The 19,230-nt window shown below is 53.7% G+C and overlaps 2 protein-coding genes across 2 annotated transcripts; both read right to left on the bottom strand.

Moving 5' to 3' along the window:
• Window positions 1-3,398: 3,398 nt before the first annotated feature.
• Window positions 3,399-5,980, bottom strand: LOC131213514 (pupal cuticle protein 27). The gene is made up of 4 exons (XM_058207566.1): window positions 5,848-5,980; window positions 5,607-5,753; window positions 4,237-4,492; window positions 3,399-4,161 (listed from the first exon to the last, which is right to left on the bottom strand). Exons 2-4 carry the CDS (start codon window positions 5,616-5,618, stop codon window positions 3,755-3,757), a joined length of 675 nt encoding a protein of 224 aa, XP_058063549.1. The 5' UTR covers window positions 5,619-5,753; window positions 5,848-5,980; the 3' UTR covers window positions 3,399-3,754.
• A 5,165-nt stretch (window positions 5,981-11,145) lies between these two features.
• Window positions 11,146-18,755, bottom strand: LOC131213483 (uncharacterized). The gene is made up of 2 exons (XM_058207526.1): window positions 18,648-18,755; window positions 11,146-13,432 (listed from the first exon to the last, which is right to left on the bottom strand). The coding sequence occupies exons 1-2, from the start codon at window positions 18,753-18,755 to the stop codon at window positions 11,330-11,332; spliced, it is 2,211 nt and encodes a 736-aa protein (XP_058063509.1). The 3' UTR covers window positions 11,146-11,329.
• Between the last annotated feature and the right edge of the window lie 475 nt (window positions 18,756-19,230).

Genomic DNA, 19,230 nt, shown 5'->3' with positions numbered 1-19,230 from the left:
AGTCACCAAAAAAAAAATCAGTGCAAAGTGCGAGACAAGCAAGAAGCCCGTCAGTTCTAGGGACCAAACAAATGGCCTGATTTTCTTATTAAACTTAATAGGCATCTGATTGGTGGCCATTGAACCGTTCTTCGATTTAAGGGCCTACTCATCACCGGTCAATCACACAATCCGTTAATTAGCGAAGCTCGGCCCCAGTATGGCTGATGCGGCGAAAGCGCGCACCTCACGCGCCATGTGATCTGGCCTTGCGTCGTCTTAGCGCCGTCTTCGAGAGCCATCGTCACACGTTGTGAAAAGTGAATGCCGTTAACGCGACCTTGAACGGGTAGCCGAATTTCTTAAGCAGGGCGCTGGCGCACCGTCACAAGCCTCACGCTGTCTGGAGGCGTGCCCTCTCCGCGACGTGCACCGCAGCCGCGTCACATCGAAAACGGGAATTGTCGACCTTCCCGCGGGCCTTCATCGGACCATCGGGCTGGGTTGCCAGTCAGCCCAACCGCGGTCCCTTTCACCAGCTTCCTCGGCCAGCTTCCTTCGGCCGGGGCTGAGTGAGTTAAGACATTTGGATCGCCCTCCGATACGACCGTCGGGGCACGATGCAGTAATACGGAGCCGTCACAGTATGTGAAGAAAGAGAAAGAGGGAGCGAGAGAGAGAGACTCAGTATGTATTCAAGGCCATCGGCCAAACTACATTCATTTCTGAAGGAAAAATGTATCAGCTCCACAGCGTACAGAACCTGTATCCATCCAGAGTATCCAATCGAATCCATCGTGTACGTAACGGATGCTGCCTGAGTATATGGTAACACATTAAAACCAATTTCTGGTCCACGCGACTCAAGAGAGCTCAATTACGGATGGCAATGCTTCGCCCGTGATTACATGCCATTCAGCACTCCCGATGCCGAGTGTGTGCCGACTGATGACAACTATACGTATATTGAAATTGATCGAAACATGGCGCTTCGTTGCTCCAGCAGTTCGGATGGTTCCACTTCTTTGGCTACTTTCGGGGAATCGATTTTTACTGCGAACCCTATTATATCAGCTAATTGTTGTACAGGTCGGTCGGTTCCTGGACCCGGAGCACCATCGTAACCGGCACCAACGGAAGCGCAGCGGTGGGAGTTTGAAAGCGATACGCTTTCGCCTGACAATCAGCTCACCAGACCCCCCCGCGGCCGGCAAATGCCACCCAGCCCAGGTGGGTGGGGCTGGGTGGAATTAGGTTGCCCGTGGTAAACACGTAAATGGCAAAACTGAGTCAAATGTCAATCACGAAAACCGGAACGGCCCCCGGCATAGACACTTTTATGTCCGGTCAATAAAACGAGACGAGACCTTGACTTTTGGCGGCAAATATCATGCCGGGAGTGCGTGCTGGCATCTCTGGAACTCCGAAGTATCGCCTCCGAAGCAACAAAGGATTGACAGTACAGTAGTGAATCTGAATTGGATAAGCTTTATCCATCCAGCTCCAATCTTCCAGATGAATGCTGCAATCAAAGATGCAACCAAAGTTAGTACACAACAACCTCTTCTCCTGTTGAAGTTGGCCAAATTCGAGTGAAGTTGTCTGCCATTCGTTGTCTGTTTTACGACATGTAATAACTCATTGACAGGCGGCTAACAATAAAGTATGACGCACTTAGAATCGGGAACCATTGAAGAAGAATTTCAGACATTTCATCTGCCGGTCGTCGGTTGAAATCGCGAACTTTCTTTGGAATGCGCGCCATCATTTTCTGCACTATCTGCTGGGGTCCACCTCAGCGCCTAATTGGTTCCAATTTGTTCCAATACCTCCCTGCTGTAGTGGCAGCTTGCCAAATCAGGGCAAAACTTAACCGAACCATTGCGTGACTCGTGAAATGATAAAACTCGCTTTTTGAGGCACTCTCCCTTCTACAGCGTTGAGTTCATCGTCGTGTTTCTGATGCATACCTTGGTTTTCCGTCCACAGGTGCAAATGCCATGCCAGATCATAAGTTTCCGTGAAAATTTATTGGCGAATACAAATTTGAGCTTGAAGGGGATTTCTCCCCGTGCCGTGGCGAGTTAAAATATTGGTCCAGGACCAGCTGTCCAATATCAACTTTTACCTATGTTTCGTCGTTCATAAGAAAGCATCCTTTGTACCTCGCCAGAACCTTCTCGTACAATTTTCTGGAGCGTGTTTTACCGACTCTAGGTTTTGCCTAAGTGTACTTTAACATGCAAAGAAAGAACAGTCGGCCTCTTCGTAGACAGATCTTCTGGACAGTACCTTCTGTTGGCACCACCATTTTGCAACATCCCGAACCGAAAGTCCGGGGTTTGTCTTTATTGATCTCAAAACCTTCCATTTCAGCTGCCGGTCGTATGTTCCACTACAACGTCCACTACCCTGAATCTTTCTGTATACGGTATTGCGTTTCCGGAAACGGCGGAGCACAGCATATAGAGTTGGTTTTGCGATTTTTAAAGCAGAGCAAGTGAGGTCCTCGACCTGAGTGTGCAGAATTATTTTTCTTCCTTCGAGTTCCACTCAGCAAAACTTTCCATTAACTCCGCGTACCAAGATGAAACATTCAGACTTGTTAGTCGAATGTTTACTAAAGACATAACTATCAAAACATTCGAAATTCGACCGAAATCCGAATCGAGCGTTTCCGTTTTCTGTTCCTAAAAGTTCTTGCCAAACAGTTCTTGACCCCTTGGCATAACAATTTTTAGAAAATTGGTCCCATAGCGTACCTGGCGGCCATCGGAATATGGAAAATACAACACAAAAAATATAACACTTCGACAAAATAACCTTACAGTTATTGTGTACTCAACTTGAGTAAGAATTAGCAGTGATAGAGTGAGAAACCTACCGCTTGCGTTTGCTGCTTTGGTGTCGCGCCATAGCAGTGCAACAGGACGATGGTCCGCTCCGGCGGTTGTCATCAATATTTCAAGAGCAAATGTCACAAGCGAATTAAGCAGTACGAGTTCGCATCCCGGGCGAAGCACTTGTCGGAAGCATTTGTTTGATCGCCTAAACTGGCATGCCAATTGCCATGCCACTTCCCCTCGAACGAATGGTTTCCTGTCTTCCTGGGGCCCAGACGAAACGGTGGTTACATTTGTCCCGACAACCCGTCAGTCCGATCAGAGTCAGTCAGTCAACAGTTCGTGATAGCCAGGTGGTATCGCCAGAGAGTGTAATTAATTGGGATGCGGTGCTCCCGAGTTCGATGTTTAACCGTCGCTAACCGGAAGCTTCTTGGCCGTCGCCGATAAAGTCCGCCTGGTGTTCGGTCCGGGTTGGGTAGTCCGGTTAGTGAGATGAAGAATGTTGTCATCATCCCATATCAACAGCAGCAGGTGCGTCAACAGAATCCATGGTCCATCTCCAACAACTCTCGGTTGTGGACATTAGAGGCTCTCTCCATGTACTGTACTTTATTGAACCGGCTTTGGCGTGTAGGGAGGGAGCATTACAGAGAGACCTTAGATCGATATCCGCACCAAAGTATGTATGGCCATCAGTACGGGCACGCTGTACGGGTACGTGGTGGGCACCCTGCGCCGTCTGGACGAACAGACTCTCGAGACGCTCGGCGGGTTGAAGGAGAGTTGCTGTGTGTTGGTGTCCTGGGGCGTGTACTTAGAGGTTACACTACAAAGAACTGACTTAGGACGTGGGTAGCCGGAAGGTGCTTGTCGTCAGAGGCTGGGCGGCGGTGTCACCCGGACCCGGCCACGGTATGGCTTCCGGCCCTCTATCTTCCGGTGTAGCTGAGCGAGTACGAACCAGTGTTGATATCGACCTTGGCATTCGGATGCCAATAGTCTGCCCGGTGCTGCTGCTGCTGCGGTGCCTGGTTGTAGTTGTAGTTGGGTTGCGGCGCCTGGAAGCGGTGCTGAAGGGCAGGCTGCTGGTAGGCGGGCTGCTGCTGCTCCGCCGGCTGCTGCGGGGCCGCGTTACTGCGGAAGTACTGCTGCGGGGCGGGATTGTAGGCAACTGGCGCGGGCCGTGGGTTGTACGGGGCCGGTTTCGAGTTGTAGCGCGAGTCCTTGTAGTAGACGCTCGGGTCCTCCCGGTACTGGCCGTCGTCTTCCTCGTTCGGACCGAGCGGTGGGTAGTGGCTATTGCCGAGCGTCGGTGGTGGAACATTAATGTCCGTACCTGTGCGGAAGAGAGCGGAACACGGTCAATGGCCTCCGATAACCCCGATATAGATGGCCCCCGGCCGGCACTTACCCTGCGGCTCGAACCCACGGTTGCTCGCACCGTACTCGATTTCGCGCAGCTTGCCACCATCGTCGACGTACCCGTACTTGCCCTGCACCTCGCCGTTCGGGTATTTGGTTTCGATCTTGAACGTACCGTCCGCCGCCTCGTAGCCGTAGCTGTAGCTACCGTCCTCGTTGTGCCGGTTGATCTGCTTCAGTATCGGCACCGGCGTTGTGTAGTCTCTCTGGGCAACGATGATCGTCACTACCGTCGACAGTAGTAGCTGCAGTAGGGGAAGGGTTTGCAGAAATGGCAATCAAACTGGTTACTCTACTGTTACGGCCCCGCTGACTAACTCTAGCCAATCTCTAGGCCAAGCGCTAGCCACTGGTAACGATGCGATGACAAATGGGCCTTCGATGATCCGTGGCTCGCATTCCTCAACCACAGCTGGCATCATAGGGGGCCAGTGCAGCCACGGCCTTGACTCGTATGTGGGGCGGTGCTCTGCGCTCTGCTTGATGCTCCGCTCAACAACCTTGAGGCTCAGCTCTCGGGGCGGACAGACACAGATTACCACTTCGTCACACACAGTGTGACAGCTAATTTTCAAATGTAAAACGTCAACGTCTGTTCTGTGCGTGTGTATGTGTGCCACACCACTCTAGAGCATGAGGGACGCCAGCAAGGGCAGCGAAAGCTTCCTAGTTCGTGGCGCACTCTACTAGGAAAAGGACGTGCGGCGTAGTACATATTAATGGCCACCCTGCTGTTAGACCCTGGCTGGACAGAACACATGCGGAACATGTGTTTGTTTACCCATTCGCTACTTTTCTCTCTCTCTCACCGCAAAAAGTAGCTAGAAACACATACGGGAGCTCTGGAGCTCTGGAACTCCTGCTCAGGGTTCTGAGCTCTTGAGGATCAGGGGGAGCTTTCGCTATTTTTCTGCACTTTGGTCTCTGGGTCGAGACGCGAGTGGGGACACCTTCGGTTCGGTTGTGCACTGTGCAGGGTGCCCATATGTAACATGTTACGCCCGATCAACGTCCACCACCACCACACCACTCGGTTATGCTATACCTCGCCTTCCGCGAGCGCGCTGCAATGGCGACGGTCCGTTCGATCGATGAGTGATTAGGAAAGAAATATGGGTCACCTGGGGCCGAATACTATTTCTGGGGGGGCAGTATGGATTGGATCAAGCAGGAGAAAAATATTTCGAGCTCAGGGCTTAATTCAGGCTACCAGTCAGTTGGACTGAGACTGGACCTCGAAACTGGCAAACCACGGCACGGCAAGCGGACACTAGTTTCGCGCTGTCACTTCGTTGGAGATCATGCAGACGTAGGTCTAGGACCTCGTTCGGCGCACTCGTGGTGTGTTGTGGCACTTACCAGAGACTTCATTTTTGGTTGATTGTTTCGCAGAATGTGCGCCGGTGCGGGAGGTTGCGTGTTGTTCCTCTGGTGTTGCTGCTGAGCACCCTGTCCAGGTGGCCGTTGAGTTGGTCAGCGGACGTGTTGGTCGCCGTGAGCCGGGATCTGCGCGTCCCGGAAAAAAACGGAACGAAAGGAAGAGGGCTACGTAAGTACGGCACCGGCGTTACTCTCTGAGGCCTCTGGACCCTAAACGCACCACACACTGTCACGCGTTCGCGTTCTTCACTGGGTGCGCTCCAAACTCAAGCTCCAAAGCTCCGAACTGGCTGCTGCTGCTGCTGTTGCTGGTGTGCTGGACACACTCTCTACCCTGAACCGTTTGTTTATAAACAGACCGTACGCAAATACGAACACCTTTCTTATATACCGCAGGCCAGCTCTCTCGCGCGAAACCACAGCCCGTCCCGCTCTCGCTATCCTAGGCGGACCTCGGACTCGGCGCGCTCCACACTAGCGTGTGGCTACTGCTGGTGGTGCTAGCCCCACCACCGATCCACAGCTGCTGCTGCCGCCGATCCTGCCTGCCATGTCTCCATCCTGCTCTGGTTCAGGCCACCTCACCTCTTTCGCTTGCGCTCCGTAGCTTGTGGCACGTTCGCAATACGCAATACCCCTACCGGACCCCAACCAAGTTACTGCATCAGCAGCGCGCTTGACGTGCATTCTCTGCTCCCCAGAGCCCAGCTCTTTCGGCGACCACCGGCTGGCCACCGCACAGGCAACCACATTCCAGCGCCTGTCGACCCGTGGGGGCCCAATGGGGCGTAAAGTCGCCGCTTTCCGACGAACACCCGTCAACTACCTGGCAGCGCACGAGGCGGAAATGCTCCAATTAGCGACCGGCTCTTACGCGGCCCGAAGAAGAAGAATCTGCAGAAAGCTAGACCGCGCCCGTCCACCACACGCAAACACGGACACCCGGAGAATAACTTCCCCGGAACCCACAAGAATCGGCCCAAGGGTGCCCCAGAATGCCCGCTTGAGAATGTTGCTGGCTTCCGCGAGGTACGCGGATTTAGAAAGGCGCACATTCTAGAACACGCTTGAGTATGGGCGGAGTTCACAGTTCCGGGCCGGGAAGTAGGCCAGAACCCGCGATCAGAAACACTAGCGCTCCCTAGTGCAGGGCCTGACACTTTAGAACTGGTCTCTGTAGGTGCGCTTAGCCTAGGTTCCGCGATGTCAGATACTGGCCCCATGTGATCAGCGTGCTCAGCTCAGCGGTCATCGAAACGCAGTGGCGCCAGCCAAAAAGTAATTCTTTCGCCACCTTCACCGATCGCAAGGGGTTCGAAGAAAGTGACGGCACGGCCCGACGGTGATGGTGCTGCGATGAATGCCAATGCCGGCCAATATCTGGGGCCTCCCATCATGAATGCACTCGACGCTCTCTCACATGCCCATTCATTCGGCTCACGGCCCGGTCAGCCGGCCCGGGGCGAAAGTTTTTCGTACGACGCGGGAATCGGGGATCACCGGCGACCAAGACGGTACGGAAACTAAGCTGGCTGGATTGCCCCAGTCGAACCCGATTCGAATTCCGTTTGGCGCGTTACGTAAGGCGCTGTGCACTGGGGCTGCACCACGCGGGCTCATGTTTTTCATTTTCATTTTTTTACACCATTTCAACGACAACAACCCACCAACCCTGTGTGGGGTGGATTTTTTTTCGAGTCCAACTTTCGTTCCAGCGTGCTGGTCCGCATAAAGACCCTATCGAATCGGTTTCCCCGTTTAACGGCGACGTAATTCGTAATTTCTACGCCGATTCTTGGCCCCCGCTAAGGAGCCGTACGCGTGTCCAGTCCAACCGCTTTAACTATTGAGATACCCCGGTTGGTCCGGACGTAGTTTTGGGATCGTATCGCAAAAGAACGGCGACTCCCGACAACAGATTTGGAGTGCATCGAGTGGGCTTGCATTCCATTCTACCGCATTTGGGGGCTAACCTGCTCTGCTCCACTTAATTATGCAACCAGACAGCCGACGCGTCGGTCATCGGGTTCTCGTTACCTGGACCATAAGGAAGCGAAATGGACGCGGTGGTCTGATTATGTCAGCGGCGTCGAGCGGCGCGCGCCTTCGCCTGCATTACGCCTTCCCAAGGACATTGGGACCTGTGGATGCTACCCCCGGTGGATGGGGTTCTACGCTCCAGATTATCACCCGACCGGGCGGGTCGGACAAGTTTCACTCGGCGAGCTCCACGCGAGGTTCCCCGCGCACTACAAGGCCGATTCGTGTAAGGGAACCACGCAAACCCCCGCAAGCCAAGCCATGCGGAAAGTGGTGTGGTTGTTTCAGTGTAGCTGGGTCGCCCCATTTTGGAGCACATGCCGAACCGAAGGCAACCATGCTCGCTATCGACTCCGGCAGATCGTAAGCCGCCGGCAGGTCGGTGAAGCGGCACGACTGAACGAACGGACCCTTCCCTTCCTTAATAGGTTCGCTCACTCCCTTCAAGGCGGGCGTTAGGAAAAGTGCCGCCGTGCTGTGTGGACCAAGCGAACGCTAATTGGCACCAACCATCGATTTATCACTGGCCACTGGACGAAGCACACGCAGCCGCAGAGGTTCACGCATCCACGCAATCGCACTAGGATAGGCCCCCGAGAATCCCACTTTCGAGTGAAGGTGCTCCTGCTACTAAACGGACGTCGCAGGAACGTCATTCACGCTTCGTCTCACGGCCACACACTCAAACGGTACCGTAATCTTTCGGTACGACCGGTGTAACAGGTGCCCCCACCGAATCTGGTCCGGGGTCGTACTCCACCCGGGCGATTGTGAATGTAGCCGACCTTGAGCAACCCTCCTTCCTGTCCCACTGCAACCCCCACGCGCCGTGGACACTTTCTTTCGCCCTGGTCCATTGGCCGGTGGCTGCTCCGGGAGCTGGATGTATCGGAGACAGCACGGAGATCTGCAAGTCAGGTCAGTCAGCGCCCCTTGTTAGAAATACCCCTAGAGACCCTTAATGTGGGAGTAGTAAACCAAGCCGCTGGAGTCAGTGCCGACCCACCTGGCCGAAGTCCAAAAGTCATTCAAAATTCACACTCCAAGACGCAAGCCAAACTCAAGGCACTCGGATATCTTTCGACCGAAAGCGCGAGAGAAAGAATAACAGCTGAACGCGCAACTTGCGGGGAGGTACCTACAACTACCAGCACCGGTCGGCAACATTCCGTTCCGTATTGTTCCGTGGCTACAACTTACACGGTTGTTCGACGCCGATGACGTGCACCACAAATTGCTTCCTTTTCCTTCCGCGACTGGCGTCGGCCGATTCCAATTACCCTGCCCAGATCTACCGATCCACGGCTAGCAACTATGGACAGGGTAGTTCTGTGGATAATTTTTCCCGAGCAAGGTCGAAAACGAGAGGCGAGGCGTTCAGAGAACCAGTTCCACGAACCTCCGGGTTCGCTGCCGAACAGAGACAGCCGCGCAGGCGCTTCGGCTCCGGCACCGGTACCGAAGCCGCTCTTAAAGCCGTGGTGTCGCTGTGTCCAACCACCGACTTTGCCTTCCGTCGGCGAGTCCCCTAGAGTCGCCTAGAATGGTTTCAAGTTCTCGGTACCGGTAGTAACGACACCGCACCCCAAAACACACACGGGGCCAAGGAACGTAAATCTGGCTCCGCTAGAGGTGCAGGCCGAACGCCGTGGCGTTGCAAATTGAAAAACCGGCTCAACCGGCATGTATCTTTAGCCTGTTTGGCCGTACACTGCTTTGGTTTCATTTTCCGCAAACGTGATGTCAAATGATAATCTCTGCAATCAATGAACATCGAGAAGTATAAGGTAAAACGCCGCAAATTCAATACATTTCTTATACATACCCGACAGCCTTAGGTTGGGAAAGCAAATTATCGAAGATTACAGAATTGCGATGCGCTCCAACAAACCAGGTAAGTATTATCTTTAGCTATGTACTGTCATCCTGGTAAGCTTCAGTATCATCCTGCGAGGAGCCGTAATGCTGTAATGTTCACGGAACTGTACTCGGATCGCACAATCAAGCGACGTGCGCGTTGACCGATGAAAAACTTCGTCAAAAACCTAATGCTTGCTCCAAATATGTAAAATTCCTATGACGTAGTTCACTACGAAATATTGAAAGCCGTTAGCCCCGTTGTTATTTTTTACCGAAAATAATTATGGCAAGTAAAAGTGGCAAAAATGAGAAAGAACCTGATTCTGCACGTGTGGATCAATTTCACTTGTATCTGTCTGCCTGTTCCAACCGTTCCAAACAAAGTTTTATGATTAGCTCCAAATGCAACTCTAGAACAACTCTATTCAGACCTTCCCAAAAAGGTTCCAAACTCGCCGTGAAAGCTAGGGACAAAATATTCCTAGAGATCTATTAATGTATCTTCTCTTCACTTTTGTTGCCTCAACTTTGCTCTACTGCCGTTCGGCAACATACCCCGTAGTGTGTACCGAGTCCGTCGTGCCGTTGGTGATCGAACTAAGCAGAGCGTGGAACGAGAGGAATCCGACGGGAACCTCCGCCCGCACTGGGGCCCGGACTGGAGCCCGCACTTTCCCTAGAGCGCTAGTTCTCAACGAGGTACTCCATGGCCGGCCCACCCATTTAGTATTTACATTTGACCATGGTACCATACTGCTGCTGCTGCTGCCGTAGACGCAAACGTAGAGAGCCGAAGCAAAGCGGTTTACAACAACAAACCCATTTCATTGCAAACCCATCTGGAACCAGGGAGCACTGTGCCCAGTTTTATTACATTGCACCATTTGTTCAGCTTCAGCTCACACTATAGTTACTCAAACTGACATCCAAATGTAGCATCCTGTTGTAGTACCAAGTTGACTAAAGGCGTTCGTTATGGTCTCCAGCTTCACACGGCAAGCACTTTCGCAATCAGCAAAAAAACAACGGGCCCCGCTTTTCCCGGTGCCCGGTGCCAGGATGTTGTACAATCGCGCGCGAGTGCGAAGGATGCCAAATTCTATTTGACGATGTACAGCTGCGACTGTTGCATGGCTGCGCTGCGCAGTCAGCACTAATTACTAATTTAATTTAATTTAAATATGTGTACTCTATTATCACATTTAAAATTTACGTAGAGAAAAAGGGCTGCGTGAGTGGCACGTAGACGGGACGGGAGTGCTGCAAGAGGTGTGCGCATACCTTGCGCCTGACCTGACCGCACACTCGGTGTTGGGAAGCGTTCGGAGCGTGCGCCAAAGTGTGCACGTAGTGTGTACTAGTCTCGCCAGTCTTTTCGAATGGACACCAAGTAGCCGGAATATGCAAACAGCAGCATCTCCAATAGCTACACACCGTGAGGCTCTCCCACTAAACTACAGAGACCGCGGCGGGCTAGATTCTGTATGTAATCCCTGGCTCTGACAGTTGTTTGATAGCTTGCTTAGTGCAGACAAAATCTAACTGTGATTTGGAAGATATGGCATCAACGTGTCAACGTGCAGCACTACATGCCCTCCGCAGCGACCGGATGCAACCGAGTGCAGCGGCGGCGGCAGTGTGCTGCGCCTGCGCCATGCGAGGCGTCTAGCAGTGCTTCGTCGGAGGACCGCTATTAGTGTTTCTAGCTCTTTTTGGTTACGTGTTACGTGACTTGACGAACTTTGCATCGGAACCTGGGGCTGGGCGAGCGAGCACTCACAGCACTGCTCACAGTCCGTGCTTTAGAGGGAGAGAAACTTCAGCAGCGTATCGTAGATGAGGCGCGGGTTGATGTCCGAGTCGGCCGTGTAGCGGACGCCGCGCAGGTTCCCATCGTTGTGGCTCAGCACCCCGTACTCGCCGACGATGAACCCGTCCGGTGTCTTCTCCTCGACGCGGTACTTCCGATAGTTGCGACCCTCGACCACGTAGCCAATCTTGGAGTCCTCCCCGCCGACACCGGCCACCGTTGGGGCCAGAGTCGCTTGACCACTGCTGACGCTGGTCGCATTCCCAACGTTCTGTGGAGCTTGCTGTTGAGGCTCCGGTTGCGGCTCCGCCTGTTTGGCTTCCTTTGCGATCGGTGGTACCGTTGAGGCAGCACCATCATGATGCTCCCCGCTGCTGCTGCCGATCGGATGCATCTGCTTCGGTACGAAGCGCCCGATGACATCCTGTATCACGTACGCATCACCCTTCACCGGGGCATTCAGCTGATCGTACGGGATCTTGTCCAGTTCGTTGAACACGTATCGCTGGCGCTGCTGCTGCTGCTGCTGCTGCTGCTGCTGCTGCTGCTGCTGCTGCTGTTGGCTTTGCTCGTCGGAGGACGCCATCACCTTGCAATCGTCTTTCGCCTTCTGTGCGCGCGGGGACGCGGGGCCGGTTGACGTCTCCGAGGGAGCCGCTATCGTGGTCGATTCGACGGCGTACACCATTTGCCAGTAGCTCGACGGCTGCGAGTAAATTTTGGCCGGCTCAGAGTAGATCTTAGCCGGCTCGGAGTACACTTTGGCCGGCTCGGAGTACACTTTCGCCGGCTCGGAGTACACTTTAGCCGGCACGGAGTAGACACTCTCCGGTACGCCGTACACCTGCGCCGGTTCCGAGTATATCTTGGCCGGTTCCGAGTAAAACTGCGCCGGGGTGGAGTAGAACTTTGCCGGCTGCGAATAGGACTGCTCCGGCGAGACGCCCTCCTTCGGGGTCGTCGTCGTCGTCTCGACCGTGCCTGCCTGCTTGTCTCCCTCCGCTTGCCCCTTGGAGCTGATAGCGGGCAAATATTCGGCATTGATATCGCGCCAGGTCTTTAGCGTCGATGCCGTTTCGCCGATGAAGCTGTACGACACCGATTTCACCTGTGCCTCACGGCCATCTGGCCGCTTGTCGTGGTAGATCACGGTCTGCAGCGGTTCCTTGGTTTGCTGCTGACGCTGCATCCGATACCGCTGAGAGCCGACGACCGACGGTGTATGCGACCCACCGGCGACTAGCTCATCCGCCAAGAGCGGTGGCCCCTCGGTTGACCGGGTCTCTACTTCGGTCCCCGACACTACCAACGTTTGTGCCGCGTCCGGCTGACTCTTATTGCCGTCGGTAGGTTCAATCTCTTCCACGGACAGCTCGCTGCGATGCGAATTGGAACTTTGCGGGAGCACCGCTCGGCTTGAGAAATTGTCTTTCACAGTGGTGGCGCCGTCGGTGGCGGCGGCGGCGGCGGCGGCGGCAGCGGGGGCGTTAACCGCAATCCTAGGCGATGTCTTCTCCATCGAAAGGCCTACTCGCCTCCGATCTGCGAGCGGGCTGCTGCTAGGTTCGTTGTTTGTTTCAGTAATTGCCTGTTCGGTCGGGATCACTGTCGTAGGGTGATCCACCAACACGCTACTTTCCGAGGGTTCCTCCTTCTCCGTTACCGCTCCCTCCGCACTCTCAGGCAGCGACGTTACGCCGCCTACGACCTCCGCCAACATCTGCCATCCGGTGGCGCCCATCGGTTCGGGCGTTAGCTTGGTCTCGTCCGTCGCACCCAGTGCCTTCGAATTACGCGACACGACGGGCAGCTTGCGTCGATCATTCGGGGCTGCGTTTGATGGCCTCGTATGGCCGCTAGTTTCCTGCGAGGTGAACAGGGCCTCGATCGGTAGTATCGTTTCGTCGTCCGACTGGTCGTACAGAAGGCCGTGGTGAAACTTACGGGACCCACGGTTGAGGTGCGTTTGATCAGCCGTCGCCAACGGAAAGGTAGTACGTACACCGGCGTCACCGGCTGGCTTCATCAGAATGGACAGGAACTCTTTCCCGGATATGATGTCCCTTGGCACTGGTACACTACCGACACGAACGATCTACAAGCACAAGGGAAAGAGGGGAATGAGAATAGAATTGGTACGCATTGGTACTTGGTAGTTATGTTAAACACCTACATCCGACAATATGCTATATTGTGGTCAGTTGTAGAAACCCTTCAGCGAGAAGGATTTTATCTTAACCCATGAGTATTCCAACAAATTAAAGAATGCTGGAAGAATGCGTAGACCGTACTGCTGTTGGTGGGGCTATTCAAGGCTATGTGGTGATTTCGAGGGTCGTTTCTGACTCACAAATGTCCCGTTTGGTAACCGAAAATGGTTCACCGTTTCCTTTTCGTCAATTAGTTTCGCCCGATAAATTTATTCATATCGCCCGACAGCGTTCGAGCGAGCACCAACTAGTACTCCAGACTATTCCGCTAAAGTTCCGAAGTAACCGTCTCGTAGATAACCATCTCATGTGGACATTAAACAGACGAAATGCGAATAAAAAATCGTAAAAGCAGTCTTAAAAAATCCAACAATACGGACATTGCTAACTCATTCGAGAGTTTCGAGGAAGAAACGTTGGTGAAAGTGCCATTACATCGGTTTCCTTCCGAACGGAAAGTGTGTCGGTTTGTATCGATATAAAAAAGATTTGGAAGAAAGAAATAACCTACACAGAACTTGATACGGATCTGTCCGTTTTAATGATAGTATAGAAAAAAAAATAAGTCACCGGATTTTGCTTTGTGGTTCGTACTATTTTCTATAGGTTGCTATAGGCTCTCGTCAACATTTTTGCAGAGTCGCTATGGACAGTTGTCGAACAACAAAAAATACTATATTCAAAGTCTACGAAATCTTGAGCTAGAGTTTTAGTTTTCCCGATACTGTTTGCACCGAATGCTAAATCCAGGAGGCTCAGCGTCCCATGGTTAGCCAAAGCTACATTAAAGCACTGCATCGCTCCTGTGACCAACGTATTCCGTAAACAGCAAGAACGCAAAGGATGGGCAAAAGATAGTGAACGAGAATGAACGAGAGTGGGAAGAGCAAGGGAGCAATAGTTGGAGCGCAACAATGGGTTTCGCGTAACAGCTCCTGTTCGCAGCGCTTCGCAACAGAACGATTTCGTGGTTGTGCTTAACCGGATCGTAAAGTAACCAGTAGGCACCCGCCCCTATCTTGGTAACCAGTTGATGGTAACCCGGACAGAAACAGATATTAAGCCGTAGGACGTAAAGCAAGCTGCGGCAGCCGCCGCGAAAAGTACGTTACTGCGTAGAAAAACAGAGACACAAAGAAAAAAGCTTTTAAAAAGCAAAAACAAAAAAAAACAGCGACAGGAGAATGGTCAACTCGGACACTCTCGGACGGGTCGCGGTCGAGATTGCGTTGCTTCGTTTCGGCCGCGGCAAGTCGGCTGGTGGCGGCGTGGCTCGGCGCAGATCGCTACTCCACCCTGCGAGATATCGGCATCGCTCATTCCGCAGAAACTCGCACAAAGAACTGGCGACAGGAAACCTCCGCACCTCCCCGAGCTCCCACCCGGAAGAGTTATCTCACCCGGGCCGAGGTACCGCAGCACCGAGGTGTAAGAAGAAGAGTGTACAGCGTCTGATCGCGAGAATGTGCGCGAATGAACGCGTGCGAAGCGTGAAACTGCGGCGGGAGGACCGCAAGGGCATTAATTTCATGGCCACTCAAGGCCGTTCAATGTCGTGCAGGTTCACCGCTCATTCTCGACGCCCCACCGCAACGGCACCGACGGCATTCGAACAACTTTTTTTTTTTTGATCGGTTACTGTGTGACGACCGCGACTACGAGGCGCTATGTGCTCTCGTGCGAGATATTGTATAGAGAGAAACCATGAATCAGGGGCGGTTCCCTCGACTCTAGCGGTTTCCAGGCAATCACTAGCTAGGGCCCCTTGTGGCCGAACTATCCAGCCGCCAGCGGACCACATCCGGTCCGTGACACTGTGTGGCCTTGAGTAACACGCGCATTCCCCGTGGTGTGCAGAGAGTGTAGAGAGACAAAGTCGGGCGGAGCAGCACAAGTACGCTGAACCGTGTGCCAAACAGGTATCCACTGGGAAGGCTGATCGGCGTGCCACCGCTCATTACCGGAGCGCACGATCCCTTCCAGGTTGCGCTAACCGCTCCAACGCAAACTGCGCCATTCGGAGCGCCAGAACTTTCGGGCCGTTGACTTTCGGGCGCGCTGCCGCCATTTAAGGATACGGGTACGCGGTAAAGAGCTGCACACAACGGGAGCGTCAGCACTGGCGGTAGTCGGACATCGGCCAAATCGTTTGGTCCAGTTCGTCGTGCCGAACCGACACGTCAAAACCGAGCGATCGTTCACGCTTCAACATCAAACCCCGTGGCAGGAAGAGTCGTCCGTTATGTGAAGCGTAAGCGGGCTACCGTCCAAGGCTACACATCCAAGCCGAACACCGGTTGCATGACGCAAATCCATACCTATTAGGCCGTCGGTCGGTGTGGCGGCACCACCGCCACCGAAGACCTTGTTGTTTACGCATCTCGTCAAGCCCCCGCCGTCGTCGTCGTCGGCGATCTTTGAAATTTGAGGCGAAGGTCCTTGAAGGTGGGCGCCTAGATTCAGCATATCTACTCCGTTCCGATCGGTGATTGAAAAGCTTTACATTGCATTGAAACGGTTGGACGGTTCCAGAATTACTATTCCAGGAGCGTCCGAATGGGCGTTCCTCATATCAAGTTTCCGAGTGCTGCTGAGGACTATTTGGTTCTTGGGAGAAGATGCTTCTGTACTGTCCTTGCGCTTGCATTCTCATTGAAAAAGGTCCTTCACTAGTGTTGATTCCGTACTGCCAATGCTGCACGATTTCTTACCAGCCTGTGACAGGCTGCACAAGGTGACTAGTCTTACCGGTACCCCGGTGCCGGATTTTTATGACCGGTCTGTTACTTGCTGCTTCTATATGTTGGTGTAATGTGTACGTGGAGGACTACATCTCTACCTTTAGTGTCTAACCACCTTACGGGACACATCAATTGGGGAAAATTCGGGGAACCGCTCCGCCGATACTGGCCCGATCTCCTGAGAGCGACTATCTGCGAAAGAAGCAGGAATGAGTAAAAGTAGCAACGCAAGCTCGTAACGTCGGAAAGTTCAGCACATCCACAGGCGCCGAAATAAGTGCACCGAAAGATCCCCGTTCCTTTAGCTTAGGTCCGGGTCCGGGGAGCCGTCACCTAAAGAAACCGGTGAGCTTCCGCTCCCAGACTGGTTCAGTTGTTGGTTTGCATCGCAACCCACATGCGGTGATTGTTGAACACAGAGTTCCCTACAAGCACCCCCCGCCATTCCCCCCGTGTGCCACAACCATAATCACTGGGCGGAGACAATCTAACCTAGTTCAACTCGTAGCTCTATTTCAAACTCCTTAGCTGGCCCAGCCCGGCAGCGGTAGCGAAGTCGAGCAAATGGAAATCCGGTGCCATTCGATCACGTGATCGCGAAGTGACACCCAACCTGCTTATCGAGACGAACGACGGCTCTGAGGGCCCGCGCCCGCGACCTACAGAACACGGCACTATCGCTACACGTCCAACGTCCAGCTCGCTCTACAGGACTGACTAGTTTCACTCCCACGAACGGAGCAGCTCGTAGCGCGATCTGAATCCGGAATTGTGTATAGGAAACGACGCGGTGACGTGGTCCGATCGACATGGGCAAGTACAAGAGGGTGGCTCGGTTCGAGCGCTACCTTGCTGTCCAGCGTGCACCCAAACCACCAGATACGTTTAATAGATAGTACGTACGTTGAAGACGGCTACACGCATTGCTGGAAAGATTCTCGAACAGTAAATTTGATCATGAGTTGATCATGAGTTTGTCTTGGCTGCGTCTTGCTAACGGTAGCTCAGATAAATACTGAGCAAACGGTGTTGTGTATACTAGTAGTATACTAGCAGCACCACTGACAGCGTGAAATGGTAGTGCGCTGGTACTCAGTCAAGTCGGTCCGGTGTCCGGGTGTTGGTGGGCGGTGTCCTACTGCATGGCATTCGAAGGCCATGGTCAAGCCACTCATGCGGAGGCCCTCATTTGGCCCAATTTAACTAATAACGAAAGAGAACCCCCAGGTAGGTCCAACACCTCTCGGGCGCAGGTTTCACTATTGCAGTGTGTCCGTCGCGTGCAACTATGCAGCCGTTGCAATGCGACCTTCGTGGTCGCGCGAAAATCGAACAGTGCAGAGGCAGGCCCGACAAGGTCGAACCTATCACTAGTGCCCACTAGACCCAACCCTTGAGAGCGCCTTAAGCGCGTACACTCGGAACCGAGCCGGGAAATGGTGGCCCAGCTAAACCCAGTACCGTCGACAACGAGAACGTAACACCGACCGACCGAGCGACGTGGATGGAACCAGAATGTGCTCGTCTTGGAAGGATCTCGTCGAATGTCTTGTTGAACATTGACGCAGGCGAGCTAGGCTAGGCGTTGTTCACGATCACGATGATCAACGATAGTGTTCTTCTTTCGCCGGCAAACGACGAACCTGTCTCTGGAGCTTTCAGAAGACAACAGGCCTTTTGGTGGGTTCGAGGGATCGTTCGAGTAACGTCCCAGAGAGTGTACCAAACCGGTGTTTACTTACCATGAAAAGGCAGATAATTGAAGCGACGAGTCTTTCCATCATCCCGACGCTTTCGCTTTCGGCTGTTTCGGAAAGCGAACCGGAAGTCGTTTGCGTCGTCGGTCTGCTTGGTGCCGTGCAAGAACTTGGGATCATGTGTTGGGAGGGCAAGTTGTTGGTTTCGGTCGCTTCGGATGTACCTCCTTCGATGGGTATGGGTATGGCTGTGTACCGTAACGTCTGTGTTCGGTGCACGACAGTCGATGCCAGCCCGTACAAACCCGCCAGGCTGCGCTCGTCTAATGTGTCCTCTTCCGGTTCGGGATCTATTACTTCTCGCTGGTGATCTGGTGGCCAGAGTTTGCCAGAAAAACGAAACGGCAAACGGCAATGGCCTACTGCTCCGGCTGACCAACGCGCTGGTTCATCTTTCTGGACCGCACGTCACGTACAATAGTAGTTTGAAATTCCAAAGGCTACAGCTGTCCCCGACCAAGCATTATCCGCAGCCCCGCATCCACACGCACGTGTACGAGGACTAGGACCTCTGGCGGCTGGCCGGCTGGTGGGTTATCTTCAGCCGAGCGATCCTGTGGACGGCCCTCGACTCAGTGCGACACTGCGATCCACGACGGCACCTGCCGCTGCTGCTGCTGCTGCTGCAGTCCACTGGTGCAGCTCATTGCGCTGCGCGTCGTCGCATTATCAGGACGTACGCCCACGACCAGGCATCCGTCATCAACCATATTGGCGCATCGGGGAGGAAATAGGTAGGCACACAAACACACCCGCACGCGCCTGCGAACGCCGGCCGGCTCAGTTCGCCGGCGCTTAAAGGACGAATGTTCCTTCCGGGTCGCGGTTGATCTCGTCGCGGTTTGATTGTGGTGATGCTTGCCCGGGGATCACGCACTACGTGCGTAGCTTTCGGCGTCAGCAAGCTCTGTATCGTTCAGTAACAACGAGCATTTTCAAAAGTTGGTATCTTCAGACACGGGCCACGTAAGTGAGGGGAACTCACCTAGAAGGGGAATGCACGCTTTCCTCAACCGATGCCTAGGTAAACACTGGGCACGATTATCTTCACGATTCCCGACCGCTTCCGAGGTGAAACTTCGATCACACAGAGGGTCCTTTCGTTGCCGCTCGCCACTACTCCGCTACTGGCACGGCTAGCCAGAGGGCAGACGACGTGGGGACGATGTCCGATGTCCGGCCGGC

The sequence above is a fragment of the Anopheles bellator genome, chromosome X, assembly GCF_943735745.2.
Source record: "Anopheles bellator chromosome X, idAnoBellAS_SP24_06.2, whole genome shotgun sequence".
Taxonomy (NCBI): Eukaryota; Metazoa; Arthropoda; class Insecta; order Diptera; family Culicidae; genus Anopheles; species Anopheles bellator.
This window is presented reverse-complemented; position numbering and strand designations above follow the sequence as displayed.